The sequence below is a fragment of the Hypomesus nipponensis genome, chromosome 15, assembly GCF_054491055.1.
Source record: "Hypomesus nipponensis isolate SF chromosome 15, ASM5449105v1, whole genome shotgun sequence".
NCBI classification, from domain to species: domain Eukaryota; kingdom Metazoa; phylum Chordata; class Actinopteri; order Osmeriformes; family Osmeridae; genus Hypomesus; species Hypomesus nipponensis.
The window spans coordinates 17,947,428-17,969,569 of record NC_140375.1 but is presented as its reverse complement, the minus strand read 5'-3'; the positions used below and the strand labels follow the sequence as shown (position 1 = coordinate 17,969,569).

General features: G+C 49.6%; 1 protein-coding gene across 1 annotated transcript; it reads left to right on the top strand.

Moving 5' to 3' along the window:
- The first annotated feature begins 890 nt into the window (after nucleotides 1-890).
- Nucleotides 891-22,107, top strand: map4k1 (mitogen-activated protein kinase kinase kinase kinase 1). Its single transcript, XM_084674814.1, has 32 exons — nucleotides 891-1,114; nucleotides 7,374-7,431; nucleotides 8,589-8,679; nucleotides 9,754-9,818; nucleotides 10,107-10,162; nucleotides 11,212-11,259; nucleotides 11,379-11,421; nucleotides 11,587-11,659; nucleotides 12,106-12,237; nucleotides 12,454-12,516; nucleotides 13,019-13,100; nucleotides 13,306-13,419; nucleotides 14,636-14,717; nucleotides 14,915-14,973; nucleotides 15,532-15,578; nucleotides 15,729-15,773; nucleotides 15,869-15,889; nucleotides 16,115-16,160; nucleotides 16,417-16,564; nucleotides 16,769-16,911; nucleotides 17,057-17,098; nucleotides 17,692-17,770; nucleotides 17,966-18,042; nucleotides 18,317-18,377; nucleotides 18,547-18,649; nucleotides 18,882-18,940; nucleotides 19,737-19,840; nucleotides 20,289-20,475; nucleotides 20,642-20,710; nucleotides 20,797-20,889; nucleotides 21,334-21,457; nucleotides 21,596-22,107. The coding sequence occupies exons 1-32, from the start codon at nucleotides 1,007-1,009 to the stop codon at nucleotides 21,690-21,692; spliced, it is 2,619 nt and encodes an 872-aa protein (XP_084530940.1). The 5' UTR covers nucleotides 891-1,006; the 3' UTR covers nucleotides 21,693-22,107.
- The last annotated feature ends 35 nt before the right edge of the window (nucleotides 22,108-22,142 follow it).

Sequence of the window (22,142 nt, the reverse complement as noted above, 5' to 3'; positions counted from 1 at the left end):
TGCCAGCCAGATACGGTGCAATTTAAATGTCAGGACAGTTAACGGAGATAATTTGCCTCACTGATAAGGAAACGCCAGTGTCTACATGTTTGTAAATAAGAAAGGTGTAATACTGTTTATAGTTTTCTCTGGATACTTACACTAAACCAAAGGCATAGACGAAGCAAAGTTCAATAATCAGAAGAATCTAAAACAGTCACGTGGAAGGCACAATTTTGTGTGAGACACAATACAATTTGAAACTTTTGTGAAAATGTGATTTCTTTCAATAGAGATTGTATCGCTGTCACACAATGTTTCTGTGTCAATATCTCCACCAGTTTGACACCTGTATTCATGGCAACATGCAGTACAGGAAGCAAAGCCATTTAGCAGCATTTCTGCACACACACACGCACACACACACACACACACACAAATCAGACTTTATTATATAGTGCACTTCATACCAGGAGGCGGCACAATGTGCTTCACAGTGGGGGAAAAGGGGGTTGGGGGGGTACACACACTCATGTTTCAGAGGGAAGCACAGAACCAGTTCATCCACACACACACTTCACATGTTAAAACCCACACTGAAAACCATATAGTTGCAAGCCTAGTGAAACTAAAACTCTCTATCTCCCTCCCTCTTATCTCTAACGCTCACTCATACACACACACATGCACACACTCACACAACAGGAAATCAAGCCATAGAGAATGTAAATGAAACTCACAGAGAGAGAGAGAGAGAGAGAGAGAGAGGGAGGGAGGGAGGGAGGGAGGGAGGGAGGGAGGGAGGGAGGGAGGGAGGGAGGGAGGGAGGGAGGGAGGGAGGAGAGAGAGGGAGGAGAGACAGTCAGCATTTGACTGTGAATGTGTTTTCTGTCAGTGTGTGTTCTGCAAGACCTGTCCTTCCTTCGACACAGGCAGCTAGCGGGGGAGGCTTGCGGTGCATGTGTTTGCGCATGGTGGAGTGTGTGTGTGCGAGTGAGTGAGTGTGTGCCATGCTACAGTAGTAGTAATGGATTCTCAGCACAGGACAGCGTTAGACATCTCCACCAGGAATCCTCAGGAAGACTTTGAGATCTTACTGCGCGTTGGAGGAGGGACATATGGAGAAGTCTACAAGGTCAGAATAATCGTTTTAACATTTTAACATCCTCCTTTTCACACATCCACCTATCTGGACTTTGTTTCAACTCAGTCCTTTCTCTCTGGGTCTGTACGTTGGAGTGATGGTTGAATGGCTTACTAATAGTTAGTTATAGTTCATTATAATTATAGTCCATTAATCAAAGGGATTTCTGTGTGAATTGAGCTGTGGGAGTTTTGTGCTTTCATGGTGTGTCTCTCTTCACCCTTGCTGTTGAGGTGTGAGCACTGTTCAAGGAAGTGGTTTTCAGATGAAGTGAAAGCAGCATTAGAAATTGGTTGTAACTTCAGAGATATTTCAAATATAATTCTTGTTCACAACAATCAGCATTTAAAGTTTATATTTGTAACCTTAAGTCTGACTTAAAAATCTGCAAAAGAAATCCCCCAAAACAGGGATTGAAAAGGTTCAGAAATCTGTTTTTTTTAGGCCTCAAGTTAACAGCTAATATCAAGTTTAAGGGCCTAAGACTTCCTGTTTGTTCTGGGTTGAATCATATTTAGAAGGTCAGATGCTGTCATACATGTTCTCCTTCTCCCCCCTCCCCCCCCCCCCCGCCCTACGTCCTGGACCCTCTGTCAGCAGTTACTTTTAGAGTGCAGTGGTCGTCAGCTCTAAGACATCACCTGTACTGGTTCTCTGAGCATGGTATCATCGGACAGTTATCATCGGCCAGTTATCAGTTTGACAGACTAACACTTTGAAGACTTCTGGAAGAGGAAGAGGTATGAAGAGAGATAGGAGAGAGACAAGGATGAGAGAGAGAGAGGGATGAGAGGGGGAGAGGGATGAGAGAGGGAGAGGGATGAGAGAGAGAGAGAGATGAGAGGGGGAGAGGGATGAGAGGGGGAGAGGGATGAGAGAGAGAGAGAGAGAGAGAGATGAGAGAGAGAGAAGGATGAGAGAGAGAGGGATGAGAGGGATGAGAGGGGGAGAGGGATGAGAGAGAGAGAGAGATGAGAGGGGGAGAGGGATGAGAGGGGGAGAGGGATGAGAGGGGGAGAGGGATGAGAGAGAGAGAGAGAGAGAGAGAGAGAGAGAGAGATGAGAGAGAAGGATGAGAGAGAGAGAGGGATGAGAGGGATGAGAGAGAGACAAGGATGAGAGAGAGAGAGGGATGAGAGGGATGAGAGGGATGAGAGGGGGAGAGGGATGAGAGAGAGAGAGAGAGAGATGAGAGAGAAGGATGAGAGAGAGAGAGGGATGAGAGGGATGAGAGGGATGAGAGGGGGAGAGGGATGAGAGAGAGAGAGAGAGAGAGAGAGAGAGAGAGAGAGAGAGAGAGAGAGAGAGAGAGAGAGATGAGAGAGAGAGAGGGATGAGAGGGGGAAAGGGATGAGAGAGAGAGGGGGATGAGAGAGAAGGATGAGAGAGAGAGAGAGAGAGAGAGGGATGAGAGAGAGGGGGGAATTAACATTTGGAAGCTTGTGGTTGGTCCTTAGCTTGTGTTGACCAAGATCACATTGCCTGTGACCCAGCACCACCAGCCCAATGCCCCAGCCCCAGCCTCAGCCGACTATATGTACAGTAATTTAAAGCAGAACTAAGTAAAGTGGAGAAGAATAGAATAGATTATATTTAAGCAGACCTGAGTAAAGTGGGATACATTAGAGTAGAACTGAATAAAGTAGAAAATATTAAAGTAGAATAGAGCAGCGTTGAGTAGAAGAGACTTGTCAGGTTAGGAAGACAGAGGCAGAGACAGAGGCAGAGAGAGGCAGAGGCAGAGACAGAGAGCGACTCCCTAACCCTCGCTGTTGTCCGTCAAGGAGACTTGATCCAGCTTTGGCAGGCTGTCACAGATCGACATCCACTGGCGACCAGGTTCAGCGTTGACTGACCCACGACCAGGCAGATGCTGACAGCTCAAACCCCCCACACCACAGGGAGGTGTGGAGGGGGGACAGAGGGAGGAGAGCAGGGATTAGAGAATGTCAGGAGCAGTAACAGTTACAGTAATATTACAATGAGATCCCTACCAGTCAAGTGTGGACTAGAGCAGCAATTTAGTGCAGCCCTAGACACCAAGGCGAGCCAGCCCTATGGAGCTAAATCAGGGCCAAATGTTTTGTCAATTCGAAAAAAAATCTTTAGTCAAAAAATGAAAGCTTGACATTGAAAATGTAAGTTTTGGTCGAAAACTTGAAAAATAAAACCATGTTTTCAAAGAAAAAATAAGTGTACCAATTTTTTTTCCAGGTTGAATAACATTTCGATAACATTTTTGAATATTTGTTTAAGTTATTAATTTTCATTTTTCACTTTCATATTTTTACATAGTTTCACTTTTTATGTTTTCACGTGAAATGTCACACACCTTTTTTTTTATGGCTTACATTTTTTTGTTAGTTTTTTTTTTTTTTTTTTTTCAGTTTCAGACTTTTGGCCTAGCCTACATCTTATATTTTCTGTTTGTGTGTGCCTATCTTTTTTTCTTATTTATATTTACAAGAATGCTGCTTGGTGTTGGTGCCAAATAATAATTATTGGTTGTTATTTAAAGGTGGTTGAGGTGAAAATTACCCCACAAAAACATATAAAAAATACATTTGGAAGCTTCAATATCGTGAATCTCCGTAAAATCAGAGTCTGAAGGATGACGTATAATGGATAAAGAGTTAATAAAGTTCTGCGTGTGATAGAGACGCATTTGCTGTTGATAAAAATGATGGGAGGAATTTAAGAAGCCTATAAAATGCACGCCAAACCGCGATTTGGCGTTAGAAAAAAGTTTTGAATGTGAAAACATGAAATGTGAAACCACTAAGTGAAAAATAAAAAATTATAAAAAATTATTAAAAATTATTCCAACATTTTATCAACATTTTATTCAACCTGAAAAAAAAATTGGTACACTTATTTTTTCTTTGAATACATGGTTTTATTTTTCAAATTTTCGACCAAAACTTACATTTTCAATGCCAAGCTTTAATCTTTCAACGAAAGATTTTTTTTATTATTATTAACAAAACATTTGGCCCTGATTTAGCTCCATAGGCGGGGGGCCTCAACATTTTTAAAAAAAAGTCCATAGCCCAGGGGCCTCAAGTGCTATTAAGACGCCCCTGGTAACAGGTTTACTTTATTTGTAAATTTAAGTTAAATGATACATATGCAGACATATAGATGCTTTATTTGTAATTTAAGAGTTATATGATAGACAAACACACACTTCAGGTTTACATTATTTGCAGTGAAGTTAGTAGATTAATATTAGATTATATTAGTGTTCTGGAGAAAATGGACATGGCAGTGTGCTGGTTTGGGAGACTGAAGCAGAATAGAGCTGAGCACAGTGGAGCAAAGTATAAAACATGAGAGTAGAGCAGCTGGTGTGAGCACAGAGCGGCTGATGCAAAGCGAGGGCGATGTGGAGCACACTTCCTCCTGGTGTGCACACAGCCCTGTCTGATGGCCTGTTTTCACAGGGTTGACAGAGTGCTTTTGCATTTCACACTTCTCGCCATCACAGGTTCTTAAATGCAGGGAATTTTAGAACATGAATAGCCCAAAGTTGTGGTCTGTAAACGCACACGTTATTCTGGCCTGCGTGTAGCCATACGCTTTTGAAACAACCTCCTAATGTTGCATTTTGCACAGTGAAAGCAGGCCAAAGTGTATGAATTGGTCTGTGTGTGTGTGTGTGAAGGTGCGTGCGTGTGTGTTGCACGTTGACCCAGAACAGGTTGGATTGGAGGGAGAGGAATGATAGGAGAGTGAGATAAGGTAGAGTGACAACTGAATACCAGGACTTGTTTGTCTGTTAGTCATCTTGTTTCCACGGTTGCCTCGTTCTAACTGTCTGACGTCTGTGGAGGCTAAAGAGAAGGGGGGTTCTGGGGGGGGGAAGGTTACCATGACTACGGTGTCACAGTGACCCCCTCCCCACCAAACAATGTGTACAGTCTGTGTCTGTGCTTCGGACAACTCTCACACGCATGATTGCACACCCGTAAACACAACAAACACACACAGACGATTACACTCACAAAACGTAGCGACACAACGTACACACTGACACACCAACTTGATTCGTTTAATCAGAGATCTTGTTGGGTGTTTCTGTAAGTTTACTGTTAGCTGGAGGCTGGAGACAGTGAGTCAACGACAGGGATGTCTGGTCAAACCAGGGACTGAATCCTACTAAAGCCATGCATCTGGCACCAGATGTTTCCACAGCGAAAACAACAGCTCTTGTTCCCGGTCCTTCATCACAGCAGCTAGCCTCTCAAACAGTTTCCCTAATCTAACTTCCCTAATTGTACTTTGTCTGGGAAATTTGGTTCCAGTAGATGAATGAGTTGAGCATTTGGAACAAGAACTGTAGCTGTCTGACCAGTTGTACAGCCTAAGCAGCTTCCAGCCACTCCTCACTGGAGACGTGTGGGCGGGGCTTCTGATGCATCAGCCAATAGGCATCAGTTATACTTGGTGCCAGGTGTGAAACCCATGACTACAGGACAGGAAGGTGACCTAAAACAAGAAGTGAGAGACTGTTGTATTTACAGCCTCTAAAGGGCCCGGTGTATGCGTGTGTGTGCGTGAGTGTGTGTGAGAGAGTGTGTGAATGTGTGTGTGCGAGTGTGTGTGTGTGTGAGAGTGTGTATAGAAGGTGGAGGGTGTGCTTGTAGGAACCAGCTGATTTATCTTTAACCAAAAAAAAGAGGAAGCAGGTCCTAAACTGAGTCTTGTGTTTCTAACTGCTTCAGCTCTGGTTCTACTATGAAGAGTTCTGGTTCTACCAGGGTTCTACTATGAAGAGATCTGGTTCTACCAGAGTTCTACTATGTAGAGCTCTGGTTCTACCAGGGTTCTACTATGAAGAGATCTGGTTCTACCAGGATTCTACTATGTAGAGTTCTGGTTCTACCAGGGTTCGACTATGAAGATATCTGGTTCTACCAGGATTCTACTATGTAGAGTTCTGGTTCTACCAGGATTTTACTATGAAGAGATCTGGTTCTACCAGAGTTCTACTATGTAGAGATCTGGTTCTACCAGAGTTCTACTATGTAGAGATCTAGTTCTACCAGGGTTCTACTATGTAAAGCTCTGGTTCTGAGTGGAGCTGCCTCATCAGAGCAGAGCAGAGCGGAGCAGAGCGGAGGAACAGGCGATGTTGATGTGTGAAGTGAACACTGCAGTAACCCCACAGGCCTCCAGGGGGGGCACTGTGTCTGTCTGGTTGTTTGTTTGTTTGCGGGAGTTCGGACCACCTCGTTCTACTTACGTCACCGTGGAAACCGCCTCCGGTTTCCATCCTTGTGTGTGTGCAGAGATAGACCAACTGTTCATTTAGAGCAGCAGCCCCCCCCCCGCTCCCCTCAACTTAAGGTGACCGTTACCACAGCGTTACCACTCTTCCCCTTTGACCCTGCCCGCCCCAGCAACCCAGGCCCAGCTCTACCCTTCAGCACTCTTTCCACTGTGTGTGACAGTGTGTGTGTGTTTGTGTACGAGAGTGTTTATGAGTGTTTGTGTGTACGTGTGTGAGTGTATGTGACTGTGTGGGTTCCTCTCTCAAAACGGGCTTTTGAATACTGTAACTGTGATCATGTGTGTCGAGCGTCTGCTAAATGACTCAACAGAAACATAACAGTAAATGAATAATATGAGTAAGGAAGTCATTTGTTTGTTGGATGCCTGTGTATGTATGTGTGTGTGTGTGTGTGTGTGTGTGTGTGTGTGTGTGCAGGGGCGCCGCAAGGAACATTGGGCCCCATGAAAAAAAGAAGAAGAAAAGTTAATCATTTCTATTAGTTTTTAATTGTTTTGTGGCCCCTGTCAGTCAGGGGACCTTAGAATCGTCCTAACCTTTCCCCCCTATTCAGTGCCCCTGTGTGTGTGCGTGTGTGTGTGTGAGAGAGGAGATAGTTGGGAGTAGTGTACAGTTTGTTTGTGAGTGTGTGAGTCTGACTGCAGAACTGCAACAGCCTCTCAACAACATGGCTCTGTTTATCTCTAACGAAGGGGATCAGATGGCTGAGCAGTTAAGGAGTCAGGCTGTTAATCAGAACGTTGCCGGTTCCGTTCCTGGCCGTTTGATTCCCAGGCCGTGCCAAATGATGTTGTGTCCTTGGGAAAGGCACTTCACCCTACTTGCCTTGAGGGAGAATGTCCCTGTACTTATTGTAAGTCGCTCTGGATAAGAGCGTCTGCTAAATGACTAAATGTAATGTGTCTGTGTCTTATGTATGTATGTGTGTGTGTGGTGTGTGTGTGTGTGTGTTTCCAGGCTCGACACAAGCAGAGTGGGGACCTGGCAGCCATCAAGCTCATTAAGATGGAGCCAGGTGAGACCAGGATACTGCAGGACCTCTGCTGATAAACAGGCCACAGTGTGATGGCACAGTCCAGTCAGGATGACATGCTCTCTCCCTCCCTCCCTTTCCCTCCATCCCCATCTTTCCCCCTCCCTCCCTCCCTCCCTCCCTCCCTCCCTCCCTCCCTCCCTCCCTCCCTCCCTCCCTCCCTCCCTCCCTCCCTCCCTCCCTTCCTCCCTCTTTCCCTCCATCCCCATCTTTCCCCCTCCCTCCCTCCCTCCCTCCCTCCCTCCCTCCCTCCCTCCCTCCCTCCCTCCCTCCCTCCCTCCCTCCCTCCCTCCCTCCCTCCCTCCCTTTCCCTCCATCCCCATCTTTCCCCCTCCCTCCCTCCCTCCCTCCCTCCCTCCCTCCCTCCCTCCCTCCCTCCCTCCCTCCCTCCCCTCCCCTCCCCTCCCCTCCCCTCCCCTCCCCTCCCCTCCCCCTCCCCATCTTTCCCCCTCCCTCCCCCCCTCCCTCCCTCCCTCCCTCCCTCCCTCCCTCCCTCCCTCCCTCCCTCCCTCCCTCCCTCCCTCCCTCCCTCCCTCCCTCCCTCCCTCCCTCTCTCCCCTCCCCCTCCCCATCTTTCCCCCTCCCTCCCTCCCTCCCTCCCTCCCTCCCTCCTTCTCTCCCTTTCCCTCCCTCCCTCCCTCCCTCCCTCCCTCTCTCCCCTCCCCATCTTTCCCCCTCCCTCCCTCCCTCCCTCCCTCCCTCCCTCCCTCCCTCCCTCCCTCCCTCTCTCCCTTTCCCTCCCTCCCTCCTTCCTTCCCTCCCTCCCTCCCTCCCTCCCTCCCTCCCTCCCTCCCTCCCTCCCTCCCTCCCTCTCTCCCCTCCCCCTCCCCATCTTTCCCCCTCCCTCCCTCCCTCCCTCCCTCCCTCCCTCCCTCCCTCCCTCCCTCCCTCCCTCCCTCCCTCCTTCCCTCCCTCCCTCCCTCCCTCCCTCCCTCCCTCCCTCCTTCCCTCTCTCCCTCCCTCCCTCCCTCCCTCCCTTCCTTCCTCCCTCCCTCCCTCCCTCCCTCCCTCCCTCCCTCCCTCCCTCCCTCCCTCTCTCCCCTCCCCCTCCCCATCTTTCCCCCTCCCTCCCTCCCTCCCTCCCTCCCTCCCTCCCTCCCTCCCTCCCTCCCTCTCCCTCCCTCTGTGTGTTCTCTCAGAGGATGATTTCTCAGTGATCCAGCAGGAGATCATAATAGTGAAGAGCTGCCAGCACCGCAACATAGTGGCCTACTACGGCAGCTATATAAGGTATGCACCGCAACATAGTGGCCTACTACAGCAGCTATATAAGGTATGCACCGCAACATAGTGGCCTACTACAGCAGCTATATAAGGTATGCACCACAACATAGTGGACTACTACGGCAGCTATATAAGGTATGCACCACAACATAGTGGACTACTACGGCAGCTATATAAGGTATGCACCACAACATAGTGGACTACTACGGCAGCTATATAAGGTATGCACCACAACATAGTGGACTACTACGGCAGCTATATAAGGTATGCACCACAACATAGTGGACTACTACGGCAGCTATATAAGGTATGCACCACAACATAGTGGACTACTACGGCAGCTATATAAGGTATGCACCACAACATAGTGGACTACTACGGCAGCTATATAAGGTATGCACCGCAACATAGTGGCCTACTACGGCAGCTATATAAGGTATGCACCACAACATAGTGGACTACTACGGCAGCTATATAAGGTATGCACCACAACATAGTGGACTACTACGGCAGCTATATAAGGTATGCACCACAACATAGTGGACTACTACGGCAGCTATATAAGGTATGCACCACAACATAGTGGACTACTACGGCAGCTATATAAGGTATGCACCGCAACATAGTGGCTTACTAAGGCCTAAGAACTCTCTCAAAATAAGGACAGCTCAGTGACGTGCGGTGAGGTTCGTGGCTGGGGAGACTCTTTCAAAGTCAGATTTACAAATATATGAATTCAACAGAGCAGCATCAATTCACCATACTGGCTGCTTGCACTTTGACTAATGGTTATGTTTCATATACCATAGCAGCATTCTTTACACACACATATTTGGCAAAAAAAAAAGCGTTACATTTATAGAGACTCAGAGAGAGCGCATCCTTTGCCATCACAATTCCACAATTCATACTCACTCAATAGAAATGAAAGCATATACAATCCATAACAAAAGACAAATGTTGTTTTATTCTTTAAAATAACTACATTTTTTCTCATCTGGTTTTATATAATTTTGTTATTTTCTTGCATGTGCATGTGTGCATGTGTGCATGTGTGTATGTGTGTATGTGTGTGTCCAGGGCCAACAAGTTGTGGATCTGTATGGAGTATTGTGGAGGAGGCTCCCTCCAAGACATCTACAATGGTGAGTGTGTGTGTGTGTGTGTGTTTAGGTGCGTCTGTGTGTAAGTGTTTAGATGCATAACATGGAGAGTGTGTGTGTGTGTGTCACTGACAAAGGATGAGAAAGTTTGACAATAATGTTGATCCTTTCCCTTATTCCCTCCATCCACTCCCCCCCTCACCCCCCCCCCTCACCTCCCCCCCTCACCTCCCACTCCCACCCATCACTCTTCTCTCTCCACCCCCCCAACTCTGCTCCCCCAACACTCTCCTCTGACCTTTGACCTATGCCCTCTGACCCGGCCTGCAGTGAGTGGCCCCCTGTCGGAGCTGCAGATAGCCTTCGTCTGCAGGGAGATGCTGCAGGTACGTCACCTCCACACCTGAGGCCTCACACACCTCCTCACACACCTCCTCACCTGAGGCCTCACACACCTCCTCACACACCTCCTCACCTGAGGCCTCACACACCTCCTCACCTGAGGCCTCACACACCTCCTCACCTGAGGCCTCACACAGCTCCTCACCTGAGGCCTCACACACCTCCTCACCTGAGGCCTCACACACCTCCTCACACACCTCCTCACCTGAGGCCTCACACACCTCCTCACCTGAGGCCTCACACACCTCCTCACCTGAGGCCTCACACACCTCCTCACCTGGGGCCTCACACACCTCCTCACACACCTCCTCACACACCTCCTCACACACCTCCTCACCTGAGGCCTCACACACCTCCTCACCTGAGGCCTCACACACCTCCTCACCTGGGGCCTCACACACCTCCTCACACACCTCCTCACACACCTCCTCACACACCTCCTCACCTGGGGCCTCACACACCTCCTCACACACCTCCTCACCTGAGGCCTCACACACCTCCTCACCTGAGGCCTCACACACCTCCTCACCTGGGGCCTCACACACATCCTCACACACCTCCTCACACACCTCCTCACACACCTCCTCACCTGAGGCCTCACACACCTCCTCACCTGAGGCCTCACACACCTCCTCACCTGAGGCCTCACACAGCTCCTCACCTGAGTCCTCACACACCTCCTCACCTGGGGCCTCACACAGCTCCTCACACACCTCCTCACCTGAGGCCTCACACACCTCCTCACCTGAGGCCTCACACACCTCCTCACACACCTCCTCACCTGAGGCCTCACACACCTCCTCACCTGAGGCCTCACACACCTCCTCACCTGGGGCCTCACACACCTCCTCACACACCTCCTCACCTGAGGCCTCACACACCTCCTTACACACCTCCTCACCTGAGGCCTCACACACCTCCTCACACACCTCCTCACCTGAGTCTTCTGATTCCAACATCTTTACTGCTTGAGCAACAAGCACTAGCCTTCATCAGGGATCCTGAGTGTCTGGTCCCCTGTGTGCTCCTCCAGGGTCTGAACTACCTCCACGACCAGAAGAAGATCCACAGGGACATCAAGGTGAGCAGGGAGACTGGGGCTGGCTGGAGACGGGGGGGTCATCACATGTGTGCGTCCAGTAACTGGTTCTAACTTCCTGTTGACTCACTGTTTGTATCACCTCACTTCTTGTCCTCCAGGGAGCCAACATCCTCCTCAACGACCAGGGGGAGGTGAAGCTGGGTCGGTGGATGATGGAGACACACGCACACACGTGCACACACACGTGCACACACATGTGCACACGTGCACACACACGTCCACACACACGTGCGCACACACGTGCGCACACCCGTGCACACACACAAGACTGTTTTCAGCTCTGTGTTGTTTTCTTTCTCTGATCAGCTGACTTTGGGATCTCAGCTCAGATCACAGCCACTTTGGCTCGCCGCATGTCCTTCATAGGAACACCCTACTGGTGAGCACCCACACCCACCCCACTAGCCCCACTAGCCCCACTAGCCCCACTAGCCACATTAGCCCCACTAGCCCCACTAGCCCCACTAGCCACATTAGCCCCACTAGCCCCACTAGCCACACTAGCCCCATTAGCCCCATTAGCCCCACTAGCCCCACTAGCCACATTAGCCCCACTAGCCCCATTAGCCCCACTAGCCACATTAGCCCCACTAGCCCCACTAGCCCCACTAGCCACATTAGCCACATTAGCTCTACTATCCCAATAGCGCTACCAGCCTATTAGCTCTACTAGCCCCAGTAGACACACTAGCTCTACTTGCCTCATCAGCCACACTAATCCCATTAGCTCCCCCTTAACCACACTCACTAGCCCCTCTTGGCCACTAGCCAACGAGGTCCAGCTGGAGGTTGCAGCTTGTGGTGACACTCCCCTCCCGTCCACAGGATGGCACCAGAGGTGGCAGCAGTGGAGATCAAGGGCGGGTACAACGAGCTGTGTGACATCTGGTCTGTGGGGATCACAGCCATCGAGCTAGCCGAGCTGCAGCCCCCCCTGTTTGACGTGCATCCTCTGAGGTACACACACACACACACACCCTGAGGTAATCACACACACACACCTTGAGGTAATCACACACACACACCCTGAGGTAATCAGAGAGACTGGAGGTTTCGGTGTCTGTACTGTCCAGAGAGCAGGAGGGGTCTGTTAGTTTGTTTGTTCAGAGATGTGTGTTACATTCTTATGGGGATCACACACACACATTTCCAGCATGTTTCCTCTCTTTATAGGGTACTGTTTCTGATGTCCAAGAGTGGATACCAGCCTCCTAAACTAAAGGACAAGGCCAAATGGTAAACACTCAACACAGTTGCTAGGATACGCGTAGATCATTGGAGGCGGATTCAAGGGATCGCAGGTTCAAATCCCCCCCGTCAAACGCATCATCCCCCCCAGCTCCATGACCTCTGACCTGGGGCCAGCTCCATGACCTCGGACCTGGGGCATGCTCCATAGAGCGAGTTTACTGAATAAGCCAGGTTTATATCTCGGTTTATATATGTTACTTTCCCTGCCATACGCCTGGCTTATTCTTTATACTCGCTTTATTGGACAGGTTCCAGGTCAGGGTATCAAAAACAAACCTTTCAATGAAGGGGGAGTGAAGGAGGATATGGGGACTGTTGATTGAGCTGTTACAAGTTCAGAATCCCCTCCCTGTACGTCACTTATGGATGAAAGCGTCTACAAATAAACACATGAAAGTTTCTTTCTGTAGACGTGAAGCTCTATTCCATTGCTGGGAGTCTGGTAGTGTAACCCTGTCCCTGCTCTCTCTGCCCTGGTCCTCATCAGGTCCTCCTTGTTTTATAACTTTGTGAAATCCATGCTGGTCAGAAACCCCAAGAAAAGGCCTGCAGCGTCCAAGATGCTTACAGTGAGTAAAGGGTCACATTGTTTAGCTTTTATCATTTTCATCACATCTTCTTCGCCCCTCAATAGCCTCTCTGTAACTTTAGCTTTTTCCTTTCCTCCTGGAACCCCCTTCCCCTCCATTATCCCCTCCCCCTCTTCCTCTCCCTCTCCCCCATCCTCCTCTCCCTCCTCCCTCCCCTCCTCCCTCCCTTCTCCCTCCTCCTCAGCACATGTTTTTGACTCAGCACACCCTGAGACACGATCTGACCCTTGACCTCCTGGAGAAGCTCAGGAACCCTGAGAAGCTCAAGCCCTGTCTGGCGGAGGAGGATGAGATAGAGGTCAGAGGTCGACCCGAGCAACAAAATTATATTCAAAGTATAAGAGTTCAAACATACTTACATTTACTGAAGTTTTCGATACGTGGTTGAACTGCTTGGACTGTGTCCTGACAGTAAATGAAGAATATTACATGTTTTGTCAGGATAGCTGGATCTAATTAGACCATTGAATGTTGTCCCTGTGTTTTTATGTTGATAATGTCAGGCTACTTATTTATAGACCAACTGCAGTCTAATGTGTGTGACATCCTTCAGCCAATAAATTAAATGTTGCTGAATGATTGAAGGGCTACACAACTAAAGTTCAAATTAAATAATCACTGACTGTCAAAAAAGAAATTAATGTCAGATTGAGAAGGCAATTTAATTTTACGATCATGTCATTTCTATGTGCAAGAAGCACCATTTAGTGATCATTCCTATCAGTTACAACGTCACTGTCATGTGACTGGATATCTAAACTTTAAGTAAAGGGCCGTGCGACGGAACCGTCCAGCCAATAAAATTAACGCTTTTGAGAACAAGACGCACATTTTGACACCAACACTATGTGGTGTAACAAATTTAGGGATTATTAAAGTGGGGAAAATTGACTAAACATGAGAAAGAATGTAGGATGTACCTTGCAAAAGGCAAGCGCACCCATAAAGAGTACTGTCATTGTTTAAAGATTTTGTTTAATACATTTAAATTAGATTTCAGTAGACTCTTTTTCCACTTGGGTCAACATGTTACATGTGACTCCTTGACTTAGTGGTGGACTAAGGGTTGGAAGTCAAACTAGGTCCACAAGCAAAAGCTAGGATGAGGCACTAGCTTTGAGCTACAATGGTTTGGATAATTGAAATCAATCGAATTAGGACGTTCCTGTTCTGAAGAATTTGACTCAATTGTACAGCAGCCTGAAACGACCTTTGACGTTGTTTGTGCGCCTGGCATTAGGCAGAGACTCACCTGTGCTGCTTGTCTCAGGTGGTGGTTCACCTGTGTGCTGCTTGTATCACCTGTGCTGCTGTGTGTCAGGCAGAGACTCACCTGTGCTGCTTGTCTCAGGTGTTGGTTCACCTGTGTGCTGCTTGTATCACCTGTGCTGCTGTGTGTCAGGCAGAGACTCACCTGTGCTGCTTGTCTCAGGTGTTGGTTCACCTGTGTGCTGCTTGTATCACCTGTGCTGCTGTGTGTCAGGCAGAGACTCACCTGTGCTGCCGTGTGTCAGGTGGCGGTTCCTGGGTCCATGAGAAGAATCCACTCCATCAACAGACACAACCAGGCTGAGAGGACCAACTCTGACATCAGCAGTAAGACACCCCCTGATTGGTTACTTCTCTTCCTGTTTGCTCAACCTCTAGTAAACATGGTTTTGAGTTTTGAGTTGTGTAAACAAAAGAGATGTTATTTATTGTAATGTCTCTCCCTCTCTCTATAACTCTGTCTGTTTCTCCCTCTCTCTATAACTCTGTCTGTTTCTCCCTCTCTATTTCCTGTGTGTGTGAAGTGGGACAGATCTACACCCAGAGGCCAGTGAACAGAAAGACAGACTCACCAGAGTCTATGGTGAGAGTGTGTGAGGAAGGGGGGCAAACTGATCACCAGAGATGGCAACATTTCTCACACACACAACAAGAAACAGTGCAAAAGTGCAAACTTTTTCCAAACTTATTTCCCAAACTTTTTCCAAATCTTTTTCCAAAACGTTTTCCCAATCTTTTTCCTAAACATTTCCAACATTGCTGAGTACTTGATGAGGTCTCTACTCACTTAAGTATAGTTTTTAATATTTTTTAAACCTTTCAAAACATTTTTTTCCCACACACACGTCACAAAAAGTTAATAGTATTTTTTCAACCTTTTTTGAAAATAATTTTTTAGAAAATGTTTTTTCAACCTTCAGCAACGGCGGTATTTGTATGTCCACCAACAAAGCATAATGGTTTCTGTTATCTCACTACACCGTCAGTTCAAACTCAGCAGTGCTTAAATATCTCCATCAAACAGCAGACCTACATACAAACGCTCCACCAATACAATCAACACTCCCGGATTTAGACACATTGAAATCAGCTGTGACACGTCATTGATCTAAAATCTGCTTCTTTCTCTTGACTGCCTCAGGTACTGCCATCTGTGCGATCCACTGTTAGTGAAAGGAGTCCAATCAGGTAACGGGATCACCCCCGAGCAGCCAATCACATGCTGCATGATCCACTGATGTTCAGAAGAGTATCTTTGCTCCTCACTCCTCGTCATTTAACGTTGTTAAAGATTTCACTCTTTCCTTTTGTTTCCCTCCCTCCTCTCCTCCTTCTCAGAGATGGACTGATGGATTCAGATGATGACTATGATGACGTTGACGTGTAAGGATCACAAAGAAACAAACATTGTTCCTATATTTGATTATTTGTTTCTATTCTCATTCATTTTTGAGTAACACTTTTCTCTCCTCTCCCAGCCCCACGATACAGTACTGCAGGTAAACTAAGTCAATCCATGATCAAGTTCCACTCTCTCTTTCTAACTCTCATTCATTCTCTTTCTCTCTAAATCTATCCAACACTCCCTCTTACTCTTTCTCTTGCAAACTCTCTCTCTTTTTCTCATTAACTCTTTAATTCTCTCTTTAACTCTCTTTCCTCTGTATCCCTCTCATGACTAAACCCAAACGACGAGTGTTTACCTGTGTGTCTCCTCCTGACAGACGGACGATGCCGACAGATGACGTTCCTCCCCCTCTCCCTCCCAAGGTGAGAGGCACCAGGCCTTCCCCTCACCCGGGTCCAGGGTCTGAGTTCCACAAATGCAAATCAGATCTGTCTCCTATTTGAATATTTAGAGGAAGGCAATGGTTGTGTGCGTGTTTCACCGAGGTTCGAACCTCGGGGAGCTACCATGCCGTTAAGGTTGTTCTGCTCTAGTCTGACAGCCCAGGACAAAACACCACAGAAGAAGACTGCGACAAGCAGGCCTGACGACCTCTGACCTCTGACCTTGTCTCTGCAGCCTAAGACCCGCACCAGTTCGGAGGAAAGCGTGACGGGGGAGGAGGATAAGGGGCGGCCCTCTCTCCAGGCCCCGCCCCCCCTCACTCGGACCTCCAGCGCGCCCCGCCCCACGCCCCGCCCCAGGTCCAAACGCAACGTCAAGTCTGGTGAGGATCCAGGCCGGAGCACTTCTCCGGTTCTGCACGGTGCTGTTCAGATACACATCAAATACGGGTTCTATCTAAGGGTTCTATCAAAGGACTCTGTGCAGAGGGTTCCCCTGCCTTTTTCCAGTCAGTCAGCCCTGCTGTACGTGGCACCCTTTATAATTTCAGCGTGTTTGACCCGCTGCCCCTCCCCACTCTCCCCAGACCCACCAGGAGTTCCAGTGGGCCTGGTGAACACCCCCCCAGACCTGGCCCCCCCAGACCTGGCCCCCCCAGACCTGGCCCCCCCAGACCCGACCCCCCCTGAGCTGCCCCCTAAAGACCCCCGCAGGAGGCTACATCTCCAGGTATGACACACTGAAGGAAAGAGCAGAGACTGTCTGTTTGAGCGCATTACAAGTCTCTTTGAATGTCTCTTTGGGTGAGTTTGTCTTCTGTTGGATGTGGACGTGATAGTGTTTTCATGTATGTATCCATTTCCCTCGTTTCCAGGAGCCTGTTGAATGCACCAGTCCTGTCATTAAGAAACCTCCGGTAAGTTTATCCAGCATCTCCCCTGTATGGTACAGTACATCCCTGGACTGGGCTAACCTGGTATTTACGTATTTACGTGTGTAAGACCTTCAAAAATACATATTTTTATGATTGACCCCCGTCCTCTTCCTCCTCCTCCTCCTGTCTTCTCCTCCTCCTCCTCCTCCTCTTCCTTCTCCTCCTCCTCCTTTTCCTCCTCTTTCTCCTCCTCCTCCTATTCCTCTTCCTCATCCTCCTCCTGTCTTCTCCTCCTCCTTCTCCTCCTCCTCCTCCTGTCTTCTCCTCCTCCTGTCTTTTCCTCCTCCTCCTCCTCCTCCTCCTCCTCCTCCTCCTCCTCCTCCTGTCTCCTCCTCCTCCTCCTCCTCCTCCTGTCTTTTCCTCCTCCTGTCTTTTCCTCCTCCTCCTCCTCCTCCTCCTCTTCCTCCTCCTCCTCCTCCTCCTCCTCCTCCTCCTCCTCCTCCTCCTCCTCCTGTCTTCTCGTCCTCCTCCTCCTCCTCCTGTCTTCTCGTCCTCCTCCTCCTCCTCCTGTCTTCTCCTCCTCCTGTCTTCTCCTCCTCCTCCTCCTCCTGTCTTCTCCTCCTCCTCCTGTACAGGTGTACTTTAAGAAAGTGTTTCATGGCTGTCCTCTCAGAGTCCACTGCTCGACCACGTGGGAAAACCCAACGACCAGAGGTCTGCCTCATCAGAACGATCATCTTCACAGATCACACAAACACTGGGCGCTGAAACGACCCAGGTCGACCCTGTTACACGGATCATCAAGACAAAAGAAGTTGACAAAATATGTTTCTACTGTGTAACTGCACACCAATCAGCCTGGCCCATGACCTCCAGTGACCCCCCCTCCCCGACTCTCCTCTCCCCCAGATCCTCACCTGATCCTGGGTGCAGACGAGGGCATCTACACCCTCAATCTGAACTGCTCCGAAGCCACCATGGAGCTGGTGAGAACCTGCTCTCGCTTATATATATCTATAATCCATAGAGGGATATGGCGTGCATTCTAGTCAGTTATATTTCTATGATCCATGAGGATCCGTGAGGCTATGCCAGTTCAATTTAATCTAGTCTGGTGTTATCTACGTGGTCTCCAGTGGCACCTTATCTAGTTGACTGTATATCCATGTCCTCTGAGCTCTCCTCTCTCTGTGTGTGTGCGTGTGTGTGTGCGCGTGTGCGTGTGTGTGTGCGTGTGTGTGTGTGTGTGTGTGTGTGCAGCTCTACCCAGGGAAGTGTACCTGGGTCTACACCATCAGTAACGTCCTGATGTCAGTGTCTGGTGAGACTCACAGAACAAAAGACCTCTTCTACTCATGTTTGACCTTGTGTGTGCTTTACTTGTGTGTGTGTGTGCCTTACCTGGGTGTGTGTCTGCATCTGGGTGTGTATGTGGTGTGTGTGTGTATATGGTGTGTGTGTATGTGGTGTGTGTGTGTGTGTCTCCTCAGGTAAATCCTCCCAGCTGCACTCCCACGTGTTGAAGGAACTGTATGAACAGGCACGGAAAGAGCAGCGGATGGTTTCCCTGCCAACGCATCGCTTGTTACCCAGGTAACCTGTGTGTGTATTCAAATTACAATAACTGTCATTCAAAACTCATTAATTTGGAAATAATAGCGAGCTGGTTTCCATCATAAACCATCCATACAAACCATTTCATAATCATCATCCTAACATGAGGAAGTCCATCTACATAAATTGATATTTTTCTGATCTTACCTATCGAGCAACATCACCAGCTTGTTGTGTTTGACGTGACATCATGCTGTGTGTGTATGTATAGGAAGTACGCTGTGACCTGTAAGATACCAGACACCAAGGGCTGCCAAACCTGCACCGTAGGTGAGAATGGAGGGCAGCAGGGCCGGGGGGCAGGGCCGGGGGGCAGGGCCGGGGGGCAGGGCCGGGGGGCAGGGCCGGGGGGCAGGGCCGGGGGGCAGGGCCGGGGGGCAGGGCCAGGGGGCAGGGCCGGGCTGGGGGCAGGGCCGGGGGGCAGGGCCGGGGGGCAGGGCCGGGCTGGGGGGTGACAGCAAAGTGGATAGAAAACACAAGACTAGACAACATGAAGTTCTGTCTCCCTCTCTCCCCCCTCTCCCTCTATCTTTTCTTTCCCTCTCTCTCTTCCTCCCCCCCCCGTCACCATCCCCTAACTCTCTCTCTCCCCTTCTCTCCCCCTGCTTTCAGCCAGTAACATCCTACCTCTCTCTCCCTCCTCTCAGCCAGTAACACCCTACCTCTCTCTCCCCCCTTTCAGCCAGTAACACCCTACCTCTCTCTCCCCCCTTTCAGCCAGTAACACCCTACCTCTCTCTCCCCCTTTCAGCCAGTAACACCCTACCTCTCTCTCCCCCCTTTCAGCCAGTAACACCCTACCTCTCTCTCTCTCCTCTCAGCCAGTAACACCCTACCTCTCTCTCCCTCCTCTCAGCCAGTAACACCCTACCTCTCTCTCTCTCCTCTCAGCCAGTAACACCCTACCTCTCTCTCTCTCCTCTCAGCCAGTAACACCCTACCTCTCTCTCTCTCCTCTCAGCCAGTAACACCCTACCTCTCTCTCTCTCCTTTCAGCCAGTAACACCCTACCTCTCTCTCCCTCCTCTCAGCCAGTAACACCCTACCTCTCTCTCCCCCCTCTCAGCCAGTAACACCCTGCCCAGTTGTGTGTTCCTGTGTTGTGCTCTGGAGTCCAGTGTGGTTCTACTACAGTGGTACGAGCCCATGCACAAGTTCATGCTGGTCAAGGTAGGTCAGCTTCTCTCTCCCCCATCTCCCCTCCATCTCCACCTCCTCACAGCACCTACCATACATCCAGCCTAATCTCCCCCACAGTACCTACCATACCTCCAGCCTAATCTCCCCCACAGCACCTACCATACATCCAGCCTAATCTCCCCCACAGCACCTACCATACCTCCAGCCTAATCTCCCCCACAGCACCTACCATACATCCAGCCTAATCTCCCCCACAGCACCTACCATACATCCAGCCTAATCTCCCCACAGCACCTACCATACATCCAGCCTAATCTCCCCCACAGCACATACCATACCTCCAGCATAATCTCCCTCACAGCACCTACCATACATCCAGCCTAATCTCCCTCACAGCACCTACCATACATCCAGCCTAATCTCCCCCACAATACCTACCAGACCTCCAGCCTAATCTCCCCACCTCCTCCTTCTCCAGCACTTTGACTTCCCCCTGCCCTCCCCCCTGCGGGTGTTTGAGATGGTGGTGGCCCCGCAGCAGGAGTACCCCCTGGTGTGTATCGGGGTGTCTCGGGGCTCGGGGCCCAACCGGCCAGACCGGCCGGTCCAGATGGACCACATCAACCTCAACTCCAACACTTCCTGGTTCACCAGCGCCGGCCTGGGTATGGACCCTGTCTTTAATATATAGTCACTCATTACGTTTTTTGTTTATTTTCTTCTGTCTTCTGCCTTGTTTCTGCCGCTCTTTGCATGTGTGTGTGTGCGTGTATCAACGTGTGTGTGTGTGTACCAATATGTGTGTGTGTGTACCAATATGTGTGTGTCCAGAGAGCCGCAGTTCAAGTACAATCCAAGTGACCCAGCTGGACAGCAACACCCTGCTAGTCCGTATTGACAGTAAGTTGACACAACACGACTGACTGATCCGTGACACTGACTGAGTTTGGCATGACCTGCATCTCCACTGTTGCTGTTCCCTCCAGAGTCAGTTCACACAGTCAACCTGGAGGGGGCGACGCGGAGCCACAGGGCTTTGCCTGCTGAGACCAGCTTCACATGTGATGTAGAACGAATAGGTGAGGAGATGAAGGGTGGAGGGAAGGATGGAAATGTGAATGTCTCTGAACTTCCCTTTTGCAAATTATATTTTCTCTCTCCCTCTCCCCGTGTCCCTAACCTTATTCTCCTCTTCCTTCCTCCTCTCCCTTCAACCCCTCCTTTCCTCCCCCTTCCTCCTCTCCCCTCAACCCCTCCTTTCCTCCCCCTTCCTCCTCCCCCCTCCCCTCCTCTCAACCCCCTCCCTCCCCTCCTGTCCTCTCTTCCCCCTCCTCCCCTCTCCCCTCCTCCCCCCTCCCCTCCTCTCAACCCCCTTCCTCTCCCCCCCTGTCCTCTCTTCCCCTCCTCCCCTCTCCTCTCCTCTCCCCTCCTCCCCCCTCACCTCCTCTCAACCCTCTTCCTCTCCCCTCCTCTCCCCTCCTGTCCTCTCCTCCCCTCTCCTCCCCCTCCCCCCCCCCCACCAGTCTATGTGGAGGACAGCCTCCTGGGGGTGTGGCGTCACGGTTGGCAGCGGAGGGGGGAGGGGTCACAGGCCTTACAGGAACTCAGAGACCTCAAGAAGACCTTCCGTCTGGTAGACTCTGACAGGTACAACACACACCTGCACACGCACACCTGCACACAGAGTAACACACAAAGACACACACTTCCAGACCGTACACACCCTTAGACAGGCATGCTAGGTGAGCAGAGTTGTAATTTCCACTCCCTCCAATCCCCCGGCAGGATCGTTGTCCTGGAAACACGACAGACGGAGGACCAATCAGGGCTCTGCAACCTGTACACTCTGGAGATTGCTCAGGACTACGTCCTCATTCCCTGACCCCAGGGTATCATGGGAAATGTAGTGTGGACACTGAAATCAGACAAGCTTGTCATGAAAGGCTCTGGTCTATATGGACTTATACGGGTAGTTTAGACAATATGAGAGTTTCATACTTCCAAATGTGTGTTTTGAGGGAGAGAGGGAACCCTTGATTGGTTGTGGGAATGCCCTTTGACCTTACTTCCTTTTAAGGTCAACATTGCTGACCTGATTGGCCCCTACAAGCAGGTTCATGCAGGATTCACTCTTTAGAGCTACAGCCAGCCTAGCCTCTCTCTCTTACACACACGCATGTACACACACACAGCTGGATTTACATACAAAAGCACTATTAATTAATTGTAATGACGTTTTTAATTTTTTTTTAATAATTAAGCACATTCTAATAAAATAGGGGTATCAGCCTGAAAAATATGTTTGTCATTCTTGTCTCTTTTTGTATTTTAC